Source organism: Crassostrea angulata, chromosome 4 (assembly GCF_025612915.1).
Source record: "Crassostrea angulata isolate pt1a10 chromosome 4, ASM2561291v2, whole genome shotgun sequence".
Lineage (NCBI taxonomy): Eukaryota > Metazoa > Mollusca > Bivalvia > Ostreida > Ostreidae > Magallana > Magallana angulata.
In genome coordinates this window covers 46,456,570-46,476,293 of record NC_069114.1, presented here as the reverse complement: position 1 = coordinate 46,476,293, position 19,724 = coordinate 46,456,570, and the positions used below count along the sequence as shown (strand labels likewise).

General features: G+C 34.2%; 3 protein-coding genes across 5 annotated transcripts; 2 read left to right on the top strand and 1 right to left on the bottom strand.

The window, feature by feature from the left end:
* The first annotated feature begins 1,394 nt into the window (after window positions 1-1,394).
* LOC128180802 (zinc finger protein 432-like) lies at window positions 1,395-4,844 on the top strand. Its single transcript, XM_052848954.1, has 2 exons — window positions 1,395-3,105; window positions 4,098-4,844. The coding sequence occupies exons 1-2, from the start codon at window positions 1,432-1,434 to the stop codon at window positions 4,530-4,532; spliced, it is 2,109 nt and encodes a 702-aa protein (XP_052704914.1). The 5' UTR covers window positions 1,395-1,431; the 3' UTR covers window positions 4,533-4,844.
* A 228-nt stretch (window positions 4,845-5,072) lies between these two features.
* Window positions 5,073-8,199, bottom strand: LOC128181148 (leucine carboxyl methyltransferase 1-like). The gene is made up of 6 exons (XM_052849439.1): window positions 7,845-8,199; window positions 7,581-7,764; window positions 7,060-7,301; window positions 6,481-6,590; window positions 5,991-6,074; window positions 5,073-5,416 (listed from the first exon to the last, which is right to left on the bottom strand). The coding sequence occupies exons 1-6, from the start codon at window positions 8,043-8,045 to the stop codon at window positions 5,293-5,295; spliced, it is 945 nt and encodes a 314-aa protein (XP_052705399.1). The 5' UTR covers window positions 8,046-8,199; the 3' UTR covers window positions 5,073-5,292.
* A 44-nt stretch (window positions 8,200-8,243) lies between these two features.
* LOC128181147 (DNA polymerase delta subunit 3-like) lies at window positions 8,244-18,166 on the top strand. Of its 3 annotated transcripts, none has more exons than XM_052849438.1 (14): window positions 8,244-8,364; window positions 8,716-8,771; window positions 8,869-8,968; window positions 10,494-10,601; window positions 10,774-10,838; window positions 11,014-11,098; window positions 11,206-11,403; window positions 11,544-11,586; window positions 11,685-11,772; window positions 15,054-15,100; window positions 15,234-15,299; window positions 16,854-17,051; window positions 17,384-17,475; window positions 17,696-18,166. In XM_052849438.1, exons 1-14 carry the CDS (start codon window positions 8,302-8,304, stop codon window positions 17,786-17,788), a joined length of 1,302 nt encoding a protein of 433 aa, XP_052705398.1. In that variant the 5' UTR covers window positions 8,244-8,301; the 3' UTR covers window positions 17,789-18,166. The 3 variants fall into 3 exon arrangements, with proteins under 3 accessions (XP_052705398.1, XP_052705397.1, XP_052705396.1); XM_052849437.1 differs by having other exon boundaries at window positions 8,869-8,974; window positions 17,699-18,166; XM_052849436.1 differs by having other exon boundaries at window positions 8,869-8,974.
* Window positions 18,167-19,724: the final 1,558 nt, after the last annotated feature.

The following is a 19,724-nucleotide window of genomic DNA, read 5'->3' as shown; positions in this document are numbered from 1 at the left end:
GTTTACTCCATGGGAGGGCATGTGTACTTCATAGTGAAAATGTACTCCATGGAAAGGCTAGTATACTCTTTGGAAGGAGAAGGGTACACGCTGGGAGGGTAAGGGTATGCTATGGAAGATTAAGGGTACACTATGGGAGAGTATGTGTACTCCATGGAAAAGTAAGGATTCTTTATTCGAGGATAAGTATACTCTATGGGAGAAAAATGGATACTCAATAAGAGTGTAAGGGCACTGTTTTTGAGTGAGAGTGTACTTTTTGGGAGAATGAGGATACTCTACTGGAGGGTAACTGTACTCTATGGGAGAAAAAAAGGTAATCCATAGGAGTGTAAGGGTACTGTATTTGAGAGAGAAGTAACTCTTGAAGGGAAAGGGTACACCACAATGAGAAGGTAAGATTACTCCATTGGAGGGTAAGAGTACGCAATAGGAGAGTGAGAATACTCTATGGGAGAGTAAGGGTACTCTATGGGAGGATTAGGGTATTTACTCTATGGGAAGGCTGGGGTACTCCATGGGAGGGTAAAGGTACTCTATTTGCGGGTAGGTGTACTCTATGGGAGAGAAAGGTTATACCATCTGTGGCCAAGTGTAATCTATATATTTGAAGGTAAAGGAACTCCATTTGAGAGTATGTGCACTCTGTGGAGGAGAAATGGTACTTTATGGGAGAATAAGGGTAGTATTTGAGAGTTTATGTATTAGGGTACTCTGTTGAAGGGTGCTCCATTGGAGATTAAGTGTACTCAGTGGGAGAGTAACAGTACTTTATGGGAGAGTAGGGGCACATTATGGGAGTGTTAGGGTATGCACTTTATGGAAGGTTGGGATACTCTTTGGGAGGGTAAGGGAACTTTATTTGAGGACAAGTGCATGTATGTACTCTATGAGAGAGTAAGGGAGAGAAAGGGTAAATAATGAGATGATAAGGGTACTCTTTAGGAGCGTTAGGGTATGCACTCAATAGTAAGGGTACTTTTTAGTGAGTTTTGCAGTACTATGTGGGAAGGTAAGTGTACCCTATTAAATGTTTATTGTTTTAAGTTGAAGGGTTTGGGTAATGTTAAATCATAGGGAGGGTAAGCATACTACAGAAAGGGGGATTCCAAAGGACTGGGGTAAGATACTCAACAATTTGATAAAACAGTATTGAATGAATTTATTAATAAGTTTGCCTTAGTTGCTCGGGTGAGCCTTGTGGTCTCTGGGCCTATTGTTAATAGAATTGAAAAAAAATACGATAAATAATTACAGTTTATTTGAAACCCTTATTATTCAACAACTTTAAATAATATGAATGTTACTGGATAAGAATTAGACTACAACATAAGTCAAATTACAGATATCTTACTTTATACATTTGTTATAGCTTGGGTTCGAGATTCCGTTTGAAGCTTCTTATTTTCACTTTCGCTTTTGAATGAAAATATGAACGCTGACGGATTAGACATTTCTCTGCCTGTACATTTTCTCTCAGAAGTGATCAAATATGATCCTAGCGATAATATTCGTCAGTGGACCTGTCTATTTAACTCTCATTTGTGCAATATTGAATCAAGAGTTAAGAAAAGTGACGACAATGAAACAATGCTATATTTGTCTGTTAGCAAACCTGGAAAACGGGTAAATTGTTCGAATGCTCTGCAAATAATTATATCCAACGTTCGCAAAAACGACGATATACAATGCAGTACACCAGATGTCCAAACTCAAGACAACTGTTTGAAAAGAAAACGTGGAAGACCTCGAAAATCTGATTCATCTGAAAGAAACCACTTGGCACTTCTTCCTGAAACAAATGGCAAAAGATACAGTTTACGTGGAGTTAGGATCGCAGAGTCCATAATGAATGCCGAGAAAGGGATCGATGGTGTTATAAATTCTCTGGAAGATCATAGTGAAGGTGGTAACCAAGTAAATAAATCTATCGGTAGAATGGACAAGGATTTGAATCATGTGGAAGAGAATGAAGATGATTTAAAAACAACATTAGGAGCTGGTGCTGAGGAATATGAACATGGCTTATATCAACACAGTCTGCCTTTGCAGGAATGTTCAGATGGATCTTTCAAAGATCCTACTTATGATGGAAGGATAAGTGACAAACAACAGAGTAAATCAGATGAGTTAGATGATGAAAGTGATGACAGTATAAGTGATTCCAGACAAAACACAAATTACTGTCAGCAGTGCAGGAAGACATATAAGAATTTCAAAACACTAAGAAATCATATCAAATATGTACATAAAACTTCTGGCCAACAGAATCAGTGCAAATTGTGTCCAGCCAAATTCAAACACAAGTCCGTTTTAAAGCAGCACATTGATGAGATTCACAATAAAAAAATCAGCTTTACCTGTGCTGTCTGCAAGAAAGGATTTGCCAGAAGAAACCAGTATAACCGACATATGCTCTGTCACAGTGAAGACAAATCTAAACGATTAAAATGCCCACATTGTGAGAAAGGGTTTAGCTACAAATACAATCTTACAAGGCATGTGGAATTGGTACATAAACCATCAACAGAGAGCTTCCATTGTTCATACTGTGGCAAGGGATTCAATCTGAAGGCAGCTATGGTGTCCCATGTACAACAGGTGCACTTCAATATATATCCATTCCAGTGCAGTGTTGATGATTGTAAAATGGGATTTTCAAGACAGAGTCATCTTTTCGAGCACATGCAGCAATCTCATGCTGATGTGGCGTTCAAACCAGAACAGTACACAAGGGGAAGATTCAAATATGGGAGAACAGATGAAGATTTATTTTTCTGTTCTCACTGCAGAATCAGCTTTTGTTACAAAGCCAAACTTGTGGAGCACATGCACTTTGCTCATAACAATGCCTTTCCTTTTGTTTGCAGTGAGTGTTCTCAGGGATTTGTAGAGAAGACTTACTTATTGCATCATCTCAAACATGCCCACGATCAATGTGTGGATGATAAAGCTGTGGAAGAAGCAGGGAAAGATGATGCAGAGATGTCCGAGGATCTGGATGAAGAGAAAGCTGGGAACTATAAAATCATAATGGTGGATGAAGCTGGGGAAGTCCTCCAGATCTGTCAGCCAATTAACACAGAGACCAGTGCCACTCTGGAGGTAAACACAAATTTGATTTTAACATAGAGTTTAATCTATATGCATTATAGATAACAATTCATGGTAGATCAGATATTTCATGCAAATTTTATGGATTACACTCACCCAAGATGACCACATTCAAAGTAAATTAAGTTTAAAGACAATTTTTGAGGCCCTCACTGTAAAATGGCCAGTGGCATATAGCGTAACCCCCATTCCGTGACTTCCATCATCATTAACTTTCTACTCTTTTCTTGGCAACAGTTGCACACATTCAGCTCAAATTCTATACTGTAAACCAACTTTGGTGAGAGCCTCTTCCTCGTGAATACATGTATTACCTTACTGGTGTTGCATCAAAACAAGTGGGGAATAAGTTTGGTTGTGAAAAGTAGTTGTTGTGAACCAGTTTTTCTCTGGTATAGTCATTGCAAATAAACATAAAAGTTAGTTTATAGTACATATGGATACATTGTAGGCCAGGTTAAGTTTGAATTTAGTCCAGGTCCGATGATTTTTCCCTTGAACTTTATAGAACTTTTGAAGAGATGTATATGTAGTTAAAATTTGCATATGTAAACAAATACTTCCTTTAAAAAAAATGACGTAGACCTGTGTTTTTCCCCTATGTGCTATTTATAAATCCTATAAGTGTTAATGCAGAAATAAGGGTATCGTGAATGACAAACGTATTTTACTCATTTTGCCAAAATATATAGGTCAAGTTCGATGCCCCTTAAACTTAGAAATAAGAAAAGAAATTCTCTGTGCAAACAAAGATAAAACTAATACATGTAAATATGGAATTTGAGATTTTGGCTCCTTACAGGGGCAATCTTTGGGTTACAACACCTCAAGACAGTTTAATTCATATATGTACGGTACACTAATTGGTAAACTTCAGTAAAAACATTACAAACTTTGCAATCCATAAAAATTGACCAAGCATTTTCATATCACTGTTGATCATGTTGATTAAAATCAAATGGTTTAATTTACTTCTACTTTAGGTACCTGGAAAACTGACAAATACTGAGGAGACGGTGACTTTCTCATACTCAATGTCTTCGGAGAACCACGAGAGAACAACACAGTTCATAATCGAGCCCGGTTCTGACCAGACAGCTATCATCCCACAGGAAATAGCCAGTCTTCTTCTTTCTGGTGAACAGACAATAATAACTCAAGAAAGCAGGGACGGCTCAGAGAGTAACACTGTTAATGCTACCGACAATGAAGACATGAATGCTGATAGTGAAAACTATGTTGAGTTGACGAATGGTACAAGCATAACTGATCATGAAGCTGATGAAGACTGTCGAGCAAGTTCCTTGAATTCCAATTCATGTGGAAGTAAACAGGTTGACAATGTTGCAGACTTGAACACTTTGGACACTGATAATGTTAATACAGAGCAATTCTCCACTATGAATACTTATTTGTGAATACAAGTCTCAGTCACTGTATGATTTGTCAAATGAAATATTAATTTATCATATTAAAGTTGTTTACTTATCAAATGAAAAGTATGTATCTCTCAAAGGACATGTCGGTTAATTAATTAAATTTTTTTCCTCTCTTTTTTACCCAAATGAATTGTTGCCTTTTACACCAAAGGAATTCTTTTCTAGTTGCAACAATATAAATGAAGGGGAAAAGTTTGTCATTTTCATGTTTTTAATCAGTTCTGTGGATTGAAATGTTTTTTCGTTCCATTTCATCATGGAAGTTCATCGTTTTCCCAGAACTTACAAAGGATAAGGCTAACTACGTGATATTCTGGATGTTTTTTAAATTCATTGAATTATTTTACTGTTATGATCAGTAATTCATTTGAAATAATTGTTCATAGCATCTTGGCCGATTCCTTGTTGATGCAAGTGATTTAGCAATGGGCTGATTAAACCCGAAATAATAACTACTGGAAAATACACACTGCCTACATCCATTGATTATACTTTTAAGAAAAAATTAAGTCATAACACTTTTATAAACTATTTTGCATCTTTAATAAAAGCAGCCACAATACATCATCAACAAGATTGATTCTGAATTCACAACACAGCAGTATAAAATACATATAAATTCTGTATATATGTGATAACTGGCGGAACAGAGAACATGAAGCTGTGTAAGTCTGTAGGATTTCACGAAGCAGCATAGGGCCAGTCTTAGGCAGGTGTAGAGTTGTTCCCCTTGTTACCGTCATGTCACATCCAAAGCTGCAAGTCCTAAGTTATTTGGATCCTTCCACGCCCAAGCCAAGCAGTAATGGCTCAAAAGTTGCTCCAAGAGTTCTTTTTCATCCATAAATTCTAATCTCTCTATCCTAAAAGGGTACATTTTAGTGTAATCTTTAGGAAAACGGGATTCTACATATTAAGCAAGTACATGTACCAATTGGACAAGTACTCTGCAATATACATTTACAGGTACTCATATCAACTATGCTTTAAAAAATGTTCTGATACAACCGGTAATTTAAAATACACATGTATATATTATAGAAAAGAATGCTTCATAATTTATACACTATTAGAATTACTGTATTTAAAGCAAAATTAAAGTAATCAATTGAACTAGTAACCAGTAAGCAAAAAATACATGAATGCATAAGTGGTGTAATAATTAGAGGTATTAAGGGCACAATGATAAATCCCACTGAGAAATTTTTTTGTATCAATATACTATAGTTTTGGACTTCACCAAATGACTTTGGGTTAAGGTCAGAACATATTTTGGTCACCGGCATTTTTTTGTGTATAATATTAGCTACTAATCAGTATCTATTACAAAATATGTTCCCCACAAATTTAAATCATTCCATAGTATAAGCAAGAAATCACTTCGAAATCTTGGATCTTGACATTGACTGTCTTATCACTGACTGTCTTATCACTCACCTGTGGACATCAACCTGTGGCAGACATTTATAAATCTGTAACATTTCCATGGCATCAGCACCCTCCCATCCAACATCAAGAAACCTGTCAAAAAAATGTTGAAACAGGAGTGCAACATAACATACTCAATGATTAATTTTAAAAACAGTTCTGTAAAAGCAGAAAATTTTGCTGGGGATCAAATTTTGTTAAAATCTTCAACAAAACTTTATGCATTATTTCATACAATAAATCCCCACAAAGCCAATTTAGATAACAAAACAAAGAAATTTTATCCCCTTGAAAATTTATGTTTCTACAATATTCTAACACACATTGATGAACATATATGAACAATTTTATAAAATGTTTGTAAAATGTTTGTAAAATGACATTTTACAATCCAAGTAGTGCATTCATTACCAGGTACCTGGTATATAAATAATTTAGTAACATGCTAATCCAAGCATTAAAGAATGTCTTAATGTAGGACTACTGATGTGATGCCCACCTCTGTTTCTGGGTCTCTAAACTTTTACAATGTTCCACTCCAGCCAGGAAGCAATCTCTTGACTTTAAATTCTCTATCATAATATCACCAAACCGATCTGCCATGTTTACCTGGGAGAGATCAATTCATAAACACATAAAATAGAATATCACAAGACAGAATTGTACACATGAAAATATTCTGGAATGGAGAGTATTTAAACCTAAATTTTATTAGTTTTCATTTTCTTTATTTTTTTTTCAGTTTATTAGCATACACAGTTACAGTCCTCAACAAAACAAAACACTTATCAGGTTTATTACTGACTGTCTAGAGAAGTGTGTCAGGTTGTTACATTTCAAAGAAGCTTTCTATGGACTTGAACAACCTGACACATTTCCGTTGACAGTCAGTAACAAACTTAAGAAGTAAATATCCTCACAAGGAAAATTTATATACGAATTTGAAAGCTTAATAAATTAATACATGTACACATTAAAAAAAATACCACACGTTCGCCACTATAAAAGATTACATATGTGTACTTTAAAAATAGATTAAAACTTTGAGTGAAATACCATATGGTTTTCAATATCTTACCTGTTCATAGTTGATAAACATAGCAACAGGAAACTGATCTGCAATCCATTTCAATAGTTCCTTGGTTTTCAGGTTATCAATGTAAACTAGAACGCACTCTGCCATGAATAATGTTGGTAAATTTTTATCTATCCCTGACTCGTGTAACTTCTTCTCCACTTGAGACAGAATGGACAAATCAGCATCCACCAGGTGATAGTCGCTTCCGTGAATTTCTGACTTGCTCAGTCTTATATCCTCATCTATAGAAAAATAAAACACACAGCAATAAGAAATTGGTATTTTAAAAGATTAAAATAATGTAAAATTAAATCAATACGCAAAGATCTTTGATACCCTTTAAATGTGAGAAAATATGTTAATACAAATTTATATCTTAATCTACTTGTTCTGTTATCTAACAATAAAGTTAAAAATAAATAAACAAATCAATACAGAATGTGACTAAATATGGATTCAACCACAATTCTTGTATAGTCCAATATCCTACAATTCAATCAGATATGATTTCGGGCACTTACCTTCAGAAGCGATGGTTTGTAAAAGCACTTCATGGCGTTTTATTTGGGCAACTTTCCTCGCTGTCACGGACTTAAAGTCCATTTCTATGAAAGACTTAGGGAATAAATCCAATTCTTTTAACAACCAGTAATTTGTATCTGATCCAGCACCAAGATTGACAACTTGGCAATTCCTATCTGTCAACTATAAAATAATATACCTGGATATAAAAGTGCTCTGTATATATCAAAAAGGTATATTAATGATTTATCTATCATACAAACCATGAGAAATTTGTGTAAAAGTGTACGCATAGCAGTCACTCTGGCATAGTAGCCGCGACTGATTTCGGGAGCATGTTTGGCAGAGCTTCTGGACGTCAGGAGAGAAATATAAGGATCATTCCAGTATTTCTTCTCCACTGCAAAGCGCTTACATTGTGCTGCATCATCATTTGTTAAAATGACACCGTCATCGCTTGCCATATCGACGAAAAGATTTAAGTTTTCTTAAATTAACTTGCAGACCACCACTTTGGCCACCATGACAGTTTACATCTCAAGAAACTCTCGAAGTAAACGTGACGCAAAGTTAAAAAAAAATTAGATTTATTAGGAATAATTTTATTCTTATTTAACAAATTGAACACTGACATACTAAAACAAGAATTCGGGAAATAAAATACCTTAAACGAAAATGAAAGTAAAATCCGGATGTAAACAATAAGCGCGGGAAGTAACAATGGCGACAGATTCAATGTATTTGGAGAACTTAGAGGAATACGTAAACGATGAAGGAAAAATCGTATGTAAACAATAGTTATGGGTTTTCATATATTCTACTGTATTATGAGCTTCATATGTTGTTTACAATTGCAAGCGAAAGCATTGATAACGTCTGTGAAACTTAGTTATTGTTGAAATGAAAGTAGATATTTCTGGAATAAAGCTACTGTCAGTTGATTTGAACATCTTTCATTGTATATGTATAGTGTGATAAACAAAATTGTCAGAAACAAGTTCTTTCAACTTACGAGGTCAGTACAACAACTGCCAGTTGGGCCCCATGGTCCTACTAGCTAATCCTTTCGGATACGTATCGATCATGATTAAATTACAGAGGAAGTCATTAGGTTTTGCTTCCTTACACTTACAGGTTACATTCAAATGGCTTAGCTTGAATCTACACGTCCATGTTAATGAGGCTAAACAGTAAGTAAAATCATTATGTGCTTAGCATTCTGCATTTAAAAATTGCCATCTAATACGTCCATTGTCATTATTATTTTAAAAATTTGACTTTATTTAGAATGCTTTACACATTTGTGGAAGAACAGAAGAAGAAGAAAATCCATGTAGCAGCAACTTACTTTGTGTCGGGAATGTGCAAGTCTGTGGATGGATGCCAGGTACAGGTCCAGTACAATCTCTTGATTTAGCTATATAGCTTGAAAAAGCTATATCGCTTTATAAAGCTAATCAAAATAGCTTTAAAAAGCTATTTATATGCAGTTTTTGAAGAAAATATTTATTGTAAGAAATGGACGAAAAATCGCAATTAACTTGCTACTCATATTTGCGTCATTGACTATTATAAACTTGACCCAAATTAAAGGTAGTTTTAACACTGCAACTTTTAAACACATTTAAGCAAAAAATATATTTCCATTGTTTGGGTAACTGTTCACCACTTTGTGTGCAATGAGGCGAGGATGAGTATGATTTTTTCTCATTGTGATAAATTATTACCAATCAATTATCTTGTTCACCATAACTGACCTCCTTTATATTTCATTCAAGAAGTAACTGTGTGGTCATGAATCAGTTGCCCCAAAACTTTTAGTGCAAAGTCTCTTAAGGAGACACAAACTTATAAGTAATCTTTACATGCATTGTTAACAGAACAGTTCAAAGTTGAAAATTATCACTGCACTAAAGTGCAATTTTTTATACATACTGAAATAATTACACATTTAAGAAAAATGTATGACAGAATAGCTAAATGAAGCTACTCTGAATAGCTTAATAAAGCTATTAAGCTTATTCAAGCTATATAGCTAAATCAGGAGATTGTACTGGACCTGAGGTACTCGCATTGATTAACTGGTTTATCATTTCTTTGTGTATTCTTTTTAAATTTACAACAAATAAACTTGCAACTTCATTTAACAACCTGTAGCACTAGCTTCTGTGCTAAATGCCCGTAGGGAAATGTTATAAAAACTATTTACTGGCAGCATTCTGGAACTCTTCTGATGTTATTATAGTTTTTACGTTAAATTATAATTTGTCCAATAACTGGAAATCTTTAACCAACATCAAACTTTGCATTGTTGAAAAATGGAAGTTTTTCTTTTTCTTTGGGATTCACTGACTATTTGGACAATATCAGGTTTATTTTCCCCTTGACTGTAACTCAACTCCATCTCATGATATATAGCTGCTGTCTTTTGAGACAGTTAACTTTCTATTATCCTTATGGCCAGTAAATAAGTATATTACCGGTATATTTATTGTTCTCTGAATTAAGAAATGCTGTTTTGAATAACAACATGTCAGTGAAACTAATCTTCACTCAGATTTATTTTCCCCCTTGACTGTAACCCAACTCCATCTCATGATATATTATCTGCTGTCTTAGGGGACAGTTAACTTTCTACTATCTCTATGGCCAGTACTAAAATAGGTAATATATGTGTAATGTCCCCAGAATTGAGAAATGCTGTTTTGAATAACAACATGTTAGTGAAACTATTCTTCACTCATCTACTAGTTAGAAAAATATCATCCTATTGTAATATGCTTGAAACAACTCTAATCTATCTCAGATTTTTATAGTTTTAATTATTTTGAATTAACTTTGCATAAACTTTAAGTAATATGTATGAGAGCTGTGAATTCTAGGTTATGTACAATGTATATTTTTCATCACAGACATATACATGCACAGTTATCCCTGAAGAGGAATTGGAGACTTTTAAAAACTCTCTGACCACTGTCCATAGTATCCATGTGTACAGTGTACAAAAGGCCGGCCTTAAGGTAGTTGTTGCGAAAACTCTTATTCTGATGCCCCATTTCAGTGTTATTTTTAAATAATTTTAATATACAGATACCGGTAAACAATTTTTTTTCTAGCTTGAAAAAGTTTTTGGTTTGATATTAATAGAAATATTTGAAGAGCACAAGTAAAGTGATTTGCATTCTTTTGCAGGACTCAAATTCTCTCTATTTAGCTGATTATGATTGTGTGAAAGAGAATTTGTTTGAAATTCACAAGTAAGTGTTGCATTTTATTTCAAATTAGTGGCCAATATCATAATTCTAAAGATCAGTAGTACTGCTTTGCAAAAAAATCAAACATGGTTACGATACTGTATTACGTAAATAATTTGATTTTAAAGATTTATTTAGAAAAGATTTATGCATTTACACATAAGAATGGGTTATTTAGGTACAGATCTATTAAATATGGAAAAGCTCAGCCATCATCAGAAGCAAAGAGACCACCCATAAAGACAGCTCAGGAAGAAACCAAAGTTTGTACAGTCCCTATAATCTTACTGAAACATAAGGTTCACTTGCTAAATATATATAATTTCCCCGAGTTGTTTAGTCAGCCTGTAAGGATCAAAATGTACTTCAGGTCTCTGGAACCTCATCTGCAGCTTCAACAAATGGTCATTCTTCTTCAAACACCAAGAAAGATGCTAAGAAAGGGGGCATTGCAGGAATGTTTGCCAATGCAGCTACTAAAAAGGCTGATGCTAGTAAAAAGCAAGAAATTAAGGCCGAGACTAATGGGACCACCACTGCAGGCAAAGCTGACAAGAAAAATCAGAAGGTAACACATGTAACTTATTTATTATGTACATGCTTTATTCCTTTTAATTATCAAAAAAAAATTTGAAGCGATAAACAGTTGTTGCCTATATTATACATGTATGTTCGAATATATAATTCTTTTCTTTTTGTTTTTCCAAGGATGCCAAAAAAGGTGTTGCCAACTTCTTTGCCAATCACACAGGTATTGTACATTAAAATGTTTAAAAGACACATTTACTTTATAAATAATAACATTCAATACATGTATAGATTGTAAACATCAATGTTGGCTATTTATAGGTAAAAAGGCCGCACCAAAGACTATGGAAGTTAAGAAAGAGGAAAATGAGGAAGAAGCTGAAAAGAAAAAAGATACAAAGCCAAAACAGTAAGCTTTATTCCGTTTCTAGCTAGTTCATAGATTCTGTTGCAAATCTCTTTGACTGATATAAAAAAAAGTTTGATTTTCTTTCTCGGTATTATAAAAGCTAGGGCCGTTGCTAAAAATAGAACCGATTGCGGAAATGGCGCTTTTCTCATACACAAAGAATATAAGCCTAAGCCTGAAATTTGACTTTTACAAAATCTTTTTTTGACTTATATCCTATGTAAAATAAAGGAATTATTATTTCAAAACAAAAATTTTTATGTTACACTTGCTTATTTATCAAAAAATAGATAAATCTGCACACAAATTAAATAAAATGAATAAATTTTCATAGAGAATATGAGCTCTTATGATTTTATTTACGTACAGAATTCTCTAAAATTTTGATATTATTTACATCTTAACGCCATTAATCAATTGGAAATAAAATTGCCCAAGGGACCGGCCTTTACAGGATCATAATTGGCATATTTTTGGTAAAATCATTAAAATATGTATTTTGAAAAAAGATCTGTGAAAATAGAACTGTGCATAGGTTAATTATTTCATAACTCTAAACAAATATGTTTTCATTATTGTTAAATAGAAAATATGATTTAAACAAATTGTAGATTAATCTGTATCATTTAAATCGCAAAAGATGGTTTCTTTGGATATCGGTTAGTATTATGGATCGAGATCGGTATTTAGAAATTGCGGATACATGCGTGGATAATGCTAACTACCTGATATATGCCTTCAAGACAAAACCTCTATTCAAACTTTTTAGGTCACCTGAGTCACTCAGGTGACCTATTGCAATTGGTCTTCGTCCGTCGTCGTGCGTCGTGCGTTAACAATTTTACATTTTTAACTTCTTCTTGAAAACTACCAGGCCAATCGTTACCATTTTTGGTGTGAAGCATCTCTATGGTAAGAAGAATCTAAATTGTGAAATTCATGGCTCTACCACCCCTGGGGTGCCACGGGTGGGGCCAAATATGCAAAAAAAGCCAAATTTTCAAAAATCTTCTTCTCTACTCCCACGCATGTGAGGAAAAAACTGGTTGCATGGTTATGTTGTCCATGAAGCCCTCTACCAAAATTGTGAAATTTATGGCCCCTGGGTCAGGGGTTCTGGCTCTAGGGTGGGGCCAATATGGCCATATAGTAAAAATGTATTTAACCTTAGAAAATCTTCTTCTCTACTACCATATATATTTGTTAAAAACTAAATGCATGATTATGATGTCCATGAAGCCCTCTACCAAAATTGTGAAATTTATGACCCCTGGGTCAGGGGTTCAGGATCTAGGGTGGGGCCAATGTGGCCAAATAGTAAAAATGTATTAAATCTTAGAAAATCTTCTTCTCTACTATCATATATATTTGTCAAAAACTAAATGCAAGATAATGATGTCCATGAAGCCCTCTACCTAAATTGTGAAATTCATGACCCCTTGGTCAGGGGTTCATGCTCTAGGGTGGGGCCAATATGGCCATATAGTACAAATGTATTAAATCTTAGAAAATCTTCTTCTCTACTCCCATATTTATATGTTAAAAACTAAATGAATGATTATGATGTCCATGAGGCCCTCTATCAAAATTGTGAAATTCATGACCCCTGGGTCAGGGGTTCAGGCTCTAGGGTGGGGCCAATATGGCCATATAGTAAAACTTTTTTAAATCTTAGAAAATCTTCTTCTCTACAACCATATATATTTGTTAAAAACTAAATGCATGATTATGATGTCCATGAAGCCCTCTACCAAAATTGTGAAATTCATGACCCCTGGGTCAGGGGTTCAGGCTCTAGGGTGGGGCCAATATGGCCATATAGTAAAACTTTTTTAAATCTTAAAAAATCTTCTTCTCTACTCCCACACATGTGAGCAAAAAACTGAATACATGGTTATGATGTTCATGAGGGCCTCTACTAAAATTGTGAAATTCATGACCCCTTTATTAGGTGTTCAGGCTCTAGGGTTGGGCCAATATGGCCATATAGTAAAAATGTTTTAAATCTTAAAAAATCTTCTTCTCTCCTCCCACACATGGGGGCAAAAAACTGAATACATGGTTATGATATCCACAATCTCCTTTACCTAAATTGTGAAATTCATGGCCCCTGGGTCAGGTGTTCAGGACATGAAGGGGGGGGGGGGGCGCAATATGGCAATATAGTGTTAATGCATATAATGTTTGAAAATTTTCTTCTCTATTCTCACACATCTGTATAAAAAAACTGACTAATAATTATGTTTACCAGGAAGTCCTCTACTGAAATTTTAATTTTCATGTCCCCCTCAAGGATGGGTTTTGACTCCAGGGCAGGGCCAAAATGGATGTAAAGATGTTAATGCATATAACGCTAAAAAATTATTTTCTTTACTCCCACACACCTGAAAGGAAAACTGAATTCATGATTTTGTAGACCAGATCTTTTAGTTTTTCACCAAAATAATAGGTTTCACAGTTCTTTTTGAAATGTGGTCGTCATTACAAATTTATTATTTTTGTACTCCAGTATGAAACCTAATTAATTAGATGCATATATGAGACTCCATGACAAGTTTGTGTATGGGATATATGCTATTCAGGTGACCGTTAAGGCCAATTGGCCTCTTGTTTTTTACTGGTTTTAAAGACTGTTCTTGTAATAAAATAACTTCTCTTCAGCGCATGGTTTTTAATTCTAAAAACATTTTTTGTGGAAAACAAATTTATGCTCGTTGCTAAGCGAATAGAATAAAGATGATATAGGTCAAATTATTTCCCCTTGTGTTTTTATCTCCCTTATGCACTGAGATATAGATCTCGATCAGGATTTCATTTTGGATGTTTATGGACTTTCAGGGATTAATGTTAAAAGAATTTGATTAAATTCAACCTTATAATGCATTGATGTTTATGCAGCACAAAAGTAAGCGGTCTATATTTTCAAAACGAGTACGCAATCGACACAACCTAGTCATGTTATTTCGCTGATTAATACCCCGGTGGGTCTAATTGATTGCAGTTGCCAGGATTTTTGATATATTTGTTTTGAATCAATTTCTATGTCAGCTTGTTTTCTTTGTTTTGAATTACGCCTTTTAACGTTAGGTCTCAATTAGATAGGGCACGGATAAGACGTAATAACGAGTGAATTACGTCAGACGTTGTTTTGTGACGTATGGATAATTACCTTAAGCAATGCATTTGGAAGTAAACTTTAGAATTCAATTGATAGTTAAATTTCCTCATTGAATATATGAATTTCGTTCCATTGCAATAAAACTAGCATATGTCTTGAATAGAAATGGCAAGGGGAAGAGATCCAAACAGGCCAGGAATGGAGACTCAGGTATTTGAAATAGTTTTAGCGTTTAATCACTGATTTGAGATGTGCTGATGTATTGAAATATGTCTACTGATAGAAGACTTATTTTCTAGATTGAAATATTGCATTGAACACGCATGCATGTATATGTTTGTAGATGAAGAAGGTAACAAGAAAAAGAGGCGGAGGATCAGGATTGAGATGTCAGAGAGCAGTGAGGAGGGTAAGACAGGATAATGATGAAAATGGTAACTTTTAATGAATGCATTTAAGTATTGGCTTAAGAACAATAACGTTCCTTTTTTACTTATTACATGTATTTTGATTTTCTTTGTAGTATCTCTTGACAAAGAGTAGTGTAACATTTTAAGTAAAAGTTTTGCATCTGAAGTTGAAATCAAATATATGTAGAACATGAGTTAGACCTTTCAGTAATGTATTTAATGATTATAAAACTGTATATGTTAGAATATTTTCCAATTTAAAATACCAGTACTTTGAAAGACAGATTCTTCCAGTGGTCACTGCATACCTGTTAACCCTCCCGCATTGCGCGGGAGACTCCTGCAAAACGGCCTAAAAATCTAAGATCTCCCGCATCCAACCTATCTCCCGCAAATTTCTCCCACAATCGTATTTGTCTTCCCCATACCCCCCCCCCTCCCAAATTCTGAATCTTTACATGCAAATTTCAACAACCACTGCGGGTTTTTCTCTGATTTTGAGCTCAAAAAGCTGCTGTGTAGCTAGAATATATCAAAATCCATCCAAGTACTGTCTACCGTGATCATAGTATGACATGTTATAGCCCAGTTTACTTTTTATGATTACTTCCGGTTTTGACTTAAATCAGTTACATAATTAGTTATGCATAGGCCTTATAAAAAAAATAAGTGAAAGCTTAAAACATCTTATTTTACTCTGTAACACCAAAGAAAACAATAACAGCCAGTGGTGTCACTTAACAGGTGCACAGGTAAAGCACCCAAGCCACGTGCAGTGAGTCGTGACTAATTCTGTCTGACCAGCACGGTCGGTAAAAATCAAAGTGAGTTTGGAACACTGAGTGTTTATACAAGCTACCGATAAAAAAGCATTTCACAAGAGTTTTTAAAGTTTATAGTACCGGTACTATGAATTACAGGGATGCTATAGACATTAAACAGAGATCATTTTTAAATGATACTGGAGAAATACATGTTGTTTTGTGAATTAAAAATCTATCCTATATATAAGGCAAAAAATAATTTCAATTAATATTATTTTCTGGTGTTTTCTTCACTTGGTTTCACTGCAAATTCAAAATAGGCAAAATAATTTTTCTGTTTTTACCCTAGATGTCAGCATGCAGTGATGGTTCAATAATGAACAATAAGAAGACTTAATATAAAAAGTGGCACTAGTGACTTCTTGTATTGTACCATGTAAACAAAATAATAGTTTTCTGAACATATACAGCAACACAAGTTGTAATTGCACACTGGTAGTCATAGAAATAATAAAATTTACAATGATTGCAAATGCATTAATTACAATTTTAAAATAAGGTATCTAACAGTATTTGTAATATATATTTGCATTTCACGTGAAAAAACGTCGTTTACGCAAAATCTCCCCCTTAGCCAAGTTGGTGAGGGGGAGATTCTCCCACATAGCAGCTTTGAAAGGTTACCAGGTATGTCACTGACTTTTTCCTTAGATGAGTGATTCAGAGCAGACATCTGCTAGTTCTTTCTCCATTTGAGTCGTGTTTTCAATAAGGTCTCCTCTTTTCCAGAGATGGATTATGAAAGCCCTGTCCCTAGTCCTGTCCCTAGTCCTACAAGGGAGCCCTCCCCTGTACCTGACACCCCAGAGAAAGAAAGTCCCAAGAAACAGGAAGTCCCTGTCAAACCCTCTCAAAATGGAGAGAAACACAGAAAACGCAGGAGAAAGTTAGTTCCCAAGACTTTTATGGATGAAGATGGATACATGGGTAGGCATTGTCACATTTTAACAGTAAAGATATAATATTTATAACAAAATAAATGATTTAAAGATTAGCGGAATCCAATCATTGTGGTTTTATCAATATTTTAAATATCAATATTAATTTTCATGGATTTTGCTGTCGAGTTGATCCACAAAATTAAATGTTTATTGAAATTCAATATCTCATAACCAACTACATTAACAGGATCATTGGCCACAAATTTATGTATCCTAAGTTGATTTTTTACTTAATCCATTGAAATCTATACCCATGAATATTAATAAAAACACAGTTTATGGTGTTTTACATGAAATGCTACGTGGTTTGATTTTCAGTGACCGAAAAGGTTTGGGAAAGTGAGTCTACCGATGCCTCCGATGCCGAGCCTCCCCCTGTGAAGGAAACCCCCAAACCCTCATCTCCGCAGGTTGGTATTTGGCTTTATATAAGTCCCATAAAGTAATATGTCACATGAAAGCTACATGTAAAAGACGATTCCCTGCCTCTTTAACCTTTAAAGGTTGTGTGGGTTTTTTTTATTGAGATGTGTATAGATTGATGAATTATTATATTAAGAAAGAGATTGTTGAAAATATGTCAAAGTATTGGAAGAATCACTTTGAACACAGATTCTATACAACTTTCAGAAGAAGAAGAAGGCCTCACCAAAGAAGAAGTCTCCCCCCTCAACAGGCAGCAAGAAACAAACCTCGTTATCCTCTTTCTTTTCCAAGAAATAGACAATCGTCAAGTACTCCCTTGTCAGACCTAGAATTCTTGTTGGCTAGGACATGCTGTTCATTTCTCCCATATTTATTTATAGCAACTAGTAGAATTTATTGTGTGAATTACCAAGACATCAAGTGTTGTATTGTCAGAATAGAAGTCTCCTTTTGTCTAGAACATGCTGGTCAATTCTGTCATATTTATTTAAACAACAAGTAGAATTTATTGTGTGAATTACCAAGACATCAAGTGCTGTATTGTCAGACAGAAGTCTCCTTTTGTCTAGAACATGCTGGTCAATTCTGTCATTTATTTATAGCAACAAGTAGAATTTATTGTGTGTGGACAAAAAGCATAAAATTGTTTGTTACAATAAAAGAAGTGGTCATGTCGTACTTCTTTAATACACAAACTAATGATTCATTATATTTCAAATTATGCTAGTACTTTCTCTTTCAAATGAAAAAGATAAGACTTCACCCCTAAGATGGTATAAAAAAAATAACTGATGATATACTGGTATCGTATATTGGTGGTTGCCGTTCAACTTTAACTGTACTTTGGATACACAAACAACTGATCAGAGTGGATTGCATGGTATAATAATAATGAATTTAGACAATTAAAATTGTTATATATATTCATTTGCAGCTTGATTTTAAGTTGAAATCCAGAGACATTTTCAAGAATAAATTAAACAATTTTTAATACCTGATTTTATGATGAAAATTTGATGTACGTTATTTGCTTGAAACTTAACGGACAGACTGTTTCGTCTACTTGTAGAGACAATTTCTTTGTGTGTTTTCCAGATAACTTTGTTATAAAACAAGAGGTCAGGGGCCATGTCGCTCACCCACGCAATATCCACAACTTATCAAATATAACCATGAACTATTAAAAAAACTCACAACAGTATGATGGTCATGTGATTACGATAGCTGTCAATAAGTAGTAACAATAGGAATGACTGCTGTATGAGAAATGGCAAATAGATTTTTTCGTTAAAATCAGTTCAGGATTTTCCTCTTGTTATGTTGCAGCATATCTGCATTGCTTTGGCGATGTCATGAAAATCTGTACTTTTTGCGTTGCCAAATTTTTTTTCTAACAAACTCTTTTATTTTTTTATAATAAGTTTATATTTTTTCCTATCTCCACAATGTAAAGATTTCCACTTCGTAATTTCATAATTGTATAATGAATAAGGAATAAAATATCAAGGAAAATTATATAAAATTGAGGAACGTCTCGTCTGTCCTTAACAATAATTTCATTTATCTTACTTTTGCGATCAGTTTATTAATTTTTTAAAAGAAATATGTAAACATGAACAATAAAATAATAACAATAAAAATCTCCTTCATGAGATTAATTAAACAATAAAATGCTTTTTTTTATGATTCATGCGGGTTTTGAAGGTAGCGATCATTGCGGAAAAAATTTAAATAACCCGCTAACGTTTTGTATTTTTTTCTGATATGTCGCCACCTTCATATCCCGCATGAATCACCAAAGAAAGCATTTCATTGTTTAAATAATCTCATGAAGGAGATGAATACCCAAATATTTAGAATTTTGACTTTCTGACCAAAACCATCCTATGTTATTTTTCATGGATGACATTCTTGACCATCCAATCTCTTCAAGTTTTCCGACTTGATTTTCGTTTGTGCATTAGGACACGTAACGAAGATGTGCTTAAATTTTCTGGATTTTAATTTACACAAATGTTTATCGAACTAATCGAGGGAAATTATAAAGTTTATAAGTAAATCAATTACTTATCGTAATTATCGTACTATCATTAAACTTGACTTCGGACTTTTATGTAGACTATAATTACCATGGTAACCTTCACGTGTGATAAAGGATGTTCCTTCATGCCCGCAACGCATTTAATTAATTAAGTTTAACTCGGACCCTCTGAACATTTGGGGTATTGCAAAC